Raw genomic sequence first — 7,766 nt, 5'->3', positions numbered from 1 at the left:
CGAGGCTGGGCTGGCAGCACAGGCAGGGCCAGGAGCGAGTGTCAGTGCAGCCCCTCTGCCATTTGGCTCCTCAGCACTGCCCCACCCACGAGCTGGGGAAAGAGGAGAGCCAGGCTTCAGGCAGGGGTGAGGGGGAGCTGGGGGTGCTGGCCAGCAGTGGTGGAACACGAGCCAGCAGTGTGCCCAGGTGGCCATGAAGGGCAGTGCCTCCTGGCCTGGGTCAGGAATGGTGTGGCCAGCAGGAGCAGGGCAGGGATTCTTCCCCTGTGCTCAGCACTGGTTGGGCAGCACCTCAAGTGCTGTGTCCAGTTCTGGGCCCCCAGTTCAGGAAGGACATGGAGGGGCTGGAGCGTGTCCAGAGAGGGGCAGCAAGGCTGGGGAGGGGTCTGCAGCACAAGCCCTGTGAGGGGCAGCAAGGCTGGGGAGGGGTCTGGAGCACAAGCCCTGTGAGGGGCAGCAAGGCTGGGGAGGGGTCTGGAGCACAAGCCCTGTGAGGGGCAGCAAGGCTGGGGAGGGGTCTGCAGCACAAGCCCTGTGAGCAGCAGCTGGGGGAGCTGGGGTTTTCATCCTGGACAAGAGGAGGCTCAGGGGTGACCTCCTCTCTCTGCAGCTCCTGAAAGGTGGCTGTGCCCAGGTGGGGCTGGGCTCTGCTCCGGGTGGCCAGGGCAGAACGAGGGGGCACAGCTGGAGCTGCACAGGGGAAGGCCAGGCTGGACATCAGGAGAAAATTCCCCAGTGAAAGAGGGGCCGGGCACTGGAATGGCTGCCCAGGGGCTGTGGAGTCACCGTCACCGGAGGGGTTGAACAAAGCCTGGGCGTGGCACTCGTGCCAGGGTTTAGTTGATGGGGAGGTGTGAGGTCCTAGCTGGGACTTGGTGGGCTCAGAGCTCTTTTCAGCCTGGCTCATTCTGTGATTCTGCAATTTAGGAGCATCCCCAGGAGCAAGGGTGCCTGTGCTTTCTGGGTGTGATCAGAGAGCTGAAAGTGCTCTGGGAGCCCCATGGAGCCACCCAGCCCTGTCTCCATGTGAAGCTGTGACTGGGGGTGGGCTCAGGGCTGTCCCTCACAGGGGACCTCAGCCAGGGTTAGGGACAGAACACACAGACATGGATGCAGCTGGCTGAGAGCAGCATGGAAATACAACAGTTAAACACAAGAAGCAGTATTTTCCTTCTTCTCTGATGCTGTGGGGACCATTGTGCTGTTGTGATGTCACCTGCTGGTGGAGGGTGACAAACCAAGCGTCTGACTGTGACACCGCTGGGAGCTGTGTTGTGATGTCACATCCCTCCCTGATTGTACGTGGGCAGTGGCAGGGCCAGCGTGGCTCCAGCCTGGACTGCTGCCAAGCGCAGCTCTGGGGCCTGGGGAGTCCTGGGGCCGTGGGCTGGGGGCTGCCTGCGTGTCCTGCAGCATCGCTCCATGTCCCGAGCCCTGCCTGGCGTGGGCAGCCGGCACCGTGGCGCACGCAGCACTGGAGGTGAGCCCCGTGGGGAACCTTCACAGGGTGTCTGGGGCCGGGGGAGCAGGGAGGGTGTCCTCCAGAGCCTGGCCCTTTCTTCCTCCCCTGCATGCCCAGGACAGCCAGTGCCCACGGCCTCTCTCCATTCTGCAGCGCGTGACATGCCCTGGAAGCGCTTCAGAACCACAGAATCGCCGAGGCTGGAAGAGACCTTCAGGATCCCCAAGTCCAGCTGCAGGCCCAGCGATGGGGAGCCTCCTGTCGCTGTACCTCCCCGCGGCCCCGCCGGGCGTCAGCAAGGCCACGCAGACGGACTGGAACTGCCCGGTGTGCCGCGGCGTGCACGGCGACACGGCCGCCGTGCCCTGCGGCCACCGCTTCTGCCTGGGCTGCCTGCTGCGCCACACGGCCACCAGCGCCACGTGCCCGCTGTGTGCCAGCCCCGTGCTCAGCGCCCGCTTCTCCGTGCTGGACCGCGACGATTTCCTGCAGTGCCTGCTGAGCCCGGCCGGAGCGCCGCCCGAGCCCCGCGCCTGGGCCCGCCGCGCCCGCTTCCGCCTGGTCTACACCACGCCGGGCCCGGCGGAGCCCGCCGGCCCGCAGGCCGAGGAGGAGTTCCCGGCCGAGCTGTGGGCAGAGCTGCTGCAGGGCCACGAGCGGCTGCTGGAGCCCGTGCGGCCCTGGCTGCGGCACAGCCTGGACGCCATCTATGGCGCGCAGTGGTGGGAGGCGCGGCAGGTGGAGACCATCGCGCTGGCCACGCTGTGCATCTGCGGCCCCGACCGCGCCGAGCTCACTCACATGCTGCGCAGCTACCTGGGCGACTACACGGCGCCGCTGATCCACGGCCTCATCCACGTCACCGTGCACGGCTGCAGGGAGGCCTGGCGGCGGCGGCGCCCGCAGCCCGAGGCCGAGCAGGCCGAGCAGGCCAACCAGGGCGACCACGGCGACCAGGGCGGGAGTCCCACGGGCAGTGCCAGCCCCTCCTCGCCCGGCGGGACCCTCGGCCCAGCTCCGGACCCCGCCAGGCCCAGCCAGCCTGAAGGCGGGGGTCCTGGCCGCCCCCCGGCCGCGGCTGGCCCCAAGCAGTGCCAGGCCCGGGCCGGGCCGCAGGAGCGCGCGGCGGCTCCCGGCCCCTCGGCAACCCGGCTCAGCAGCTGTCAGAGCAGGAGGGCCTGCAAATCGCGGTGCCCTCTGAGGGTCAGAAGGAGGAGACCAAGGAGGAAATAAAGGCCGTTTCCGTGACACAGTGTCCCCCTTCTCCGGGGGCCGTTCCGTCGTGCTTGCCGTTGGCCCGGCTCCTGCAGCCGCGGGAGATCCTGCGGGAAGCAGTGAGGAAGAGAATCCTAAGTGAGAGAGATTCCTGCGTCGAGTTTTGCCAGAAGAACTTCCCATCCCCTTTCAGAACAGCCCGGTGTTGACATCTCTCTATTTTAGTGATGAGAAATCACTGAAAATCACTGCCCTGCCCTGTTCCCAGCCCAGCCGGAGCTGTCCGGAGCAGTTTCTCCCTTCTCCTGGCATTGTGCCGCCCTGCCCTGAGCCCTGCCGGCAGCTCCTGTGCTGGCTGCTGAGCTGGCACAGCCTTTTCCAAGCGGGGGCCTGGGAATTGCCCAGGAGCCCCTGGAAGGGCAGGAGAACGCAAAGGGCCAGAGGTGATGTCCCTGGAAGCTGCCTGCCTTGGGTGTGGGCTGCTCTCAGATGCTGGGATGTGGACTGACACCTATGGTTGTGTTTGAGGGTGCCAGGACGAGTGAAGAGATGAGAATATTGACTCTGTTTCAGAAGGCTGATTTATTATATTATGATATATATTATGTTATAAATGCTATACTAAAACTGTACTAAAAGAATAGAGAGAAAGGATCCATCAGGAGGCTAGGAAGGAGAGGAGAGGAATGATACAAAAAGCTCCTGACTGCCAGAGAGTCCGAGCCAGCTGCATCTTTGATTGATTATTGATTAGAAACAACCAACATGCACCAACCCCAGCTGCCCCTGTTGGTAAACAACGTCCAGAGCACATTCCACAGCCATCAGAGAGTGAATTGTTTACATTTCTTTTCTCAGGCTTCTCAGCTAGAATAGGAGAAAAACCCTAGCAAAGGATTTTTCATAAAACATCGTGGCTACAGACCCCGGGGAAGGGCAGGCCGTGGCGAGGCTGGGAGCTGCTTGGTGGGGATTTTTGCCAGGCGGCTCCAGGGGCACGGAGGAGCAGCTGCAGCAGCAGCAGGGTGCTGGGAGGTTTGCACTGTCCTTCAGCCCGTCACGGGTGCTGGCAGTGAAAAGGGAAGGGTCACTGTTGTGGTGTGGTTGTTGTTTTATTAGGATGTTCACTGCTTGATTTGTAGTTTCGTAGTTTCCTTATGCTGTTCCTTTTGTGCCTGCCCTTCTCACAGAACTTTCCTCACTTCTTTCATTAGATGCCAGTTTCATCCCCGAGTTGACTCCCCTCGAGAATGTTCCCTGTCAGTTTTGTATTTCTTCAAACTTAGTTCACTGAAGCTGTTTTCCTCCCTTGAAATTCTTTATTGCTTTATACATTGTATTCCTCGACGAGGCATGCGGGCTCCAGGGGCAATTCCAAATGCATTTATCACACCCAAGCAGTCACAGCACTCCAGGCCGTGGGTGACAGAGCCTGAGCCTCAGCTCTCAGCTGCAGGGCAGGCCTGGGGACCCTGGGTTTGGGTTACAAATGCATTCTGTGCTTTGCTTTGCTGAGCACCTTCATACAGCAGAACCAGTCTGTGCCTGAACCTTGATCTGCAGCCCATCAGAACTACTGCAATTACCACATTCATGGCACTGCTCTGCAGGCACTGAAAGTTACTACATTGCAGTTTAAGCTACAAGTTGGTTTTCAGTTTTCTTGCAGTGGAAAATTCTTTTTTCTACTTGCACCATCTGCTCACTGTTTGCCTGTGGAGTCTTCCTGCTTGGTAAAAACATCTTGTTTGAGGTGGGTTTATCCTTTGCTCTGAGCCATAAACCCCTTCTAACTAACAGACCCTTTGCCTCCTTGGTTATCCAGTGAGAGTGGCTCAGCAATTCTTTCCTTCTGTATCAAAACTTGCTTTCATTTCTATTCTTTCTTCAGGCTCCTCATTCAAAAATCTTTCTGCCAAGCATCCGTATCTGTGAGACTCTCTTGTCAAACCCATCCTTCCCAGCCCCGTGTCACCATCCAGCCGGGGCACCCCCGGCCCGTGCCCACTGAAGAGCCCCGCACAGCCACCGGCGCTCCCTGTGCCGTGTGCCACGGCCCCAGCGCAGTGACAGCGCAGTGACAGCGCAGTGACAGCCCTGTGGCAGCGCTGTGCCCCTCTGCGGGCCCAGAGGGGATTTCAGAGATGCAGAGGGGTCAGCAGCGAGCTCTGCCCGCTCCCCGTGCCCGCGGGCTGGCGGGGTCCGCTCCGAGCGGCCGAACAGAGCTCCTCCCGGCCACGGCTGCCCTCGGGCTGTCCCCATTGTCCCCGGGCTGTCCCCGGGCTGTCCCCAGGCTGTCCCCAGGCTGTCCCCGGGGCTGTCCCGAGGCTATCCCCAGGATGTCCCCGCTGTCCCCATTGTCCCCAGGCTATCCCCATTGTCCCCAGGCTATCCCCATTGTCCCCAGGCTGTCCCCGGGGCTGTCCCCAGGCTGTGCCCAGGATGTCCCCATGCTATCCCCAGGATGTCCCCGCTGCCCCCACTATCCCCAGGCTATCCCCACTGTCCCCAGGCTATCCCCACTGTCCCCAGGCTGTCCCCGGGGCTGTCCCCAGGCTGTGCCCAGGATGTCCCCATGCTATCCCCAGGATGTCCCCGCTGTCCCCACTGTCCCCAGGCTATCCCCACTGTCCCCGGGGCTGTCACCACTATCCCCAGGCTATCCCCACTGTCCCCAGGCTGTCCCCGGGGTGTCCCCAGGCTGTTCCCACTGTCCCCGGCCTGTCCCCAGGCTGTCCCCGCTGTTCCCACTGTCCCCAGACTGTCCCCAGGCTGTCCTCGCTATCCCCGGCCTGTCCCCGCTATCCCCGGCCTGTCCCCGGCCTGTCCCCACCGTCCCGTGTCGCGAGGGTCGCAGCCAAGCGCAACGCCCGTCTCTGATTTGCTGTCGCGACGCCCGACTCTGATTGGCTGTTGCAGCGCCCGACTCTGATTGGCTGTTGCAAAGCCCGGCGCTGATTGGCTGTCACGCGGCCCGGAAGCGGAAGCGACGAGGCGGAAGTGGAGAGGCGGCGGTGATGGCGGTGGAGCTGGAGGTGGCGGACGGGCAGTGCCGGCTGCGGCCCTTCTCCTGCGAGCTGGGGCTGCTCTCGCGGCCCGACGGCTCGGCCGCCTTCCTGCAGGGTCTGTGCGGCTCCGCTCCCCGGGGTTCCCTTCCCTTCCCTTCCCTTCCCTTCCCTTCCCGCAGGGTCTGGGAGGCTCTGCTCACGGGGCTCCGCTTCCTTCCTTACTGGGGCTCCTTTTCCCAGCCTTCTCCTTCCCAGCCCATCCCGGCTCCTCTTCCCGGGGCTCCTCATTCCTTCCCAGCCCTTCCCGCAGGGTCTGTAGTGCTGCCCGTCCCAGGCCTCCCCTTCTCTGCCTCGCAGAGCTCCCCTGCCGCACGTCCCGGGGCTCCCCTTCTCGCCTTGCCAAGTCCCGTTCCCACCCTTCCCGCAAGGTCCCGGGGGCTCCCGTTCCCGGCTGCGGCCTCCTCACCGTGAGCTGTGCTCTCTGTGCCCAGGTGACACCTCGGTGCTGGCCGGGCTCTACGGCCCCGCGGAGGCCAAGCTCAGCAAGGAGCTGCCGGACCGGGCGGCGCTGGAGGTGCTGCTGCGCCCCAAGGTGGGGCTGCCAGGTGGGGACCCGCCATCCTTTCCCTTCCCAAAACAGGTTCTTTCCCGCAGAGTCGAGATAATTGGTTGATTTACAGGCCTTTATTTCAGTTTTGCTGGGTGGCAAATCCACAAATCCAGCACAACCAAACCCCTCTGTCAGTGACACGTTTTATCAAGCAAAGGCCCTGGTGCTGTTTGCTGCAGCTTGCCCACTTCTGTGGGCAATTAGCACTCTCCTGCTGCTGGGTAACGAGTGCCTGGCTGCTGTCATGGGTCAGTGCCACGCTGGCTCTGGCTCGCTGTCCCTGGGGCTCCCTGTTCCCAGCCCAGCCGGAGCAGTTTCTCCCTTCTCCTGGCATTGTCCCCCCGGTGCCTCCCTGCCCTGAGCCCTGCCGGCAGCTCCTGTGCTGGCTGCTGAGCCCGGCCCTGCCCCGGGGCTGCCGGGGCCTGCAGCTGCCGTGCCGAGCCCCGAGTGCCCGCGGCTCCCCGGGCATGGGGGGGTTTTGGGCAGCTGACAGGTGTGCCGTTGTGCAGGCGTGCTGGAGCGCAGCCGGGAGCAGCTGCTGCGGCAGACGTGCGAGGCCGTGGTGCTGGGCGCGCTGCACCCGCGCACCGCCATCTCCCTGGTGCTGCAGGTGCTCAGCGACGCTGGCTCTGTATCCTTGCCCGTGTGGGACGGGGCAGGGGGGCTGGGGAGCTGTTGGTGCTGTGGGTCCCTTGACGTCCCCCAGCTGCTGTCCTGCTGCCTGAACGCCGCCTGCATGGCGCTGCTGGATGCGGGGCTGCCCCTCGCCGCCCTCTTCTGCGGAGTCACCTGCGCCCTGCAGCCCGACGGCACCATCCTGCTGGACCCCACGGCCCGACAGGAGCAGGTGAGCCCTGGCTGGGGAGGGCCCTGCTCTGGGTGTGCCCTCCCAGCCCTGCTGACCCCCGTCCCTGCAGGAGGCACGCGCCATCCTCACCTTCGCCATCGCCAGCAGCGACAGGAAGGTGCTGATGGCCACCACCAAGGGCAGCTGCTCTGTGGAGGAGGTGAGGGACTCCCCGGGGGGGGTTTTGGGCTGCGGGGTTCCCTCACAGGGGGTCCCTCACAGCCAGCCCTTCTCCCCGCTCCTGTGCAGATGCAGCAGTGCCTGGCTGCGGCCCAGCGCGCCGCCAGCACCATCTTCCAGTTCTACCGCGACTCCGTGCGCCGCCGCTACTCCAAGTGCTGAGCCGGGGCCGCCCTGCGGGCAGCTGGACTGGCCTGGGCCCCCAGCCCTCAGTAAAGGACCATCTCCCTCCGCTCTGCCTCCTGAGTCCATCCTGTGCCACGGGGTCTCCTGAGGGGGGCACACACGGGGACAGTTCTGGGCATATGTGTCCCAGGACCTGCTGGCCCCTGAGACCCCCGGGGCTGGGACACAGGGACACGGCGTGGGCATGGGCCTGGTGGGACACCCACCATGGCAGCTCTGGGTGCCACACGTGTGTTGGTACACCCAACATGGCAGCTC

General features: G+C 63.9%; 1 protein-coding gene across 1 annotated transcript; it reads left to right on the top strand.

The window, feature by feature from the left end:
* The first annotated feature begins 5,645 nt into the window (after positions 1 to 5,645).
* EXOSC5 (exosome component 5) lies at positions 5,646 to 7,554 on the top strand. The gene is made up of 6 exons (XM_041426626.1): positions 5,646 to 5,800; positions 6,177 to 6,290; positions 6,805 to 6,926; positions 7,002 to 7,142; positions 7,213 to 7,302; positions 7,392 to 7,554. Exons 1-6 carry the CDS (start codon positions 5,695 to 5,697, stop codon positions 7,482 to 7,484), a joined length of 666 nt encoding a protein of 221 aa, XP_041282560.1. The 5' UTR covers positions 5,646 to 5,694; the 3' UTR covers positions 7,485 to 7,554.
* The last annotated feature ends 212 nt before the right edge of the window (positions 7,555 to 7,766 follow it).

This window comes from Onychostruthus taczanowskii, unplaced genomic scaffold (assembly GCF_017590055.1).
Source record: "Onychostruthus taczanowskii isolate IOZ18803 unplaced genomic scaffold, ASM1759005v1 scaffold92, whole genome shotgun sequence".
NCBI lineage: Eukaryota > Metazoa > Chordata > Aves > Passeriformes > Passeridae > Onychostruthus > Onychostruthus taczanowskii.
This window is presented reverse-complemented; position numbering and strand designations above follow the sequence as displayed.

Bases quoted from the DNA above. Each gene is read 5' to 3' on its own strand.
- EXOSC5 (XM_041426626.1), top strand. From the start codon at position 5,695: ATGGCGGTGGAGCTGGAGGTGGCGGACGGGCAGTGCCGGCTGCGGCCC. The intron at 5,801-6,176 runs GTCTGTGCGGCT...CTCTGTGCCCAG, and splicing joins CTCGGCCGCCTTCCTGCAGG to GTGACACCTCGGTGCTGGCC. The intron at 6,927-7,001 runs GTATCCTTGCCC...GACGTCCCCCAG, and splicing joins TGCTCAGCGACGCTGGCTCT to CTGCTGTCCTGCTGCCTGAA.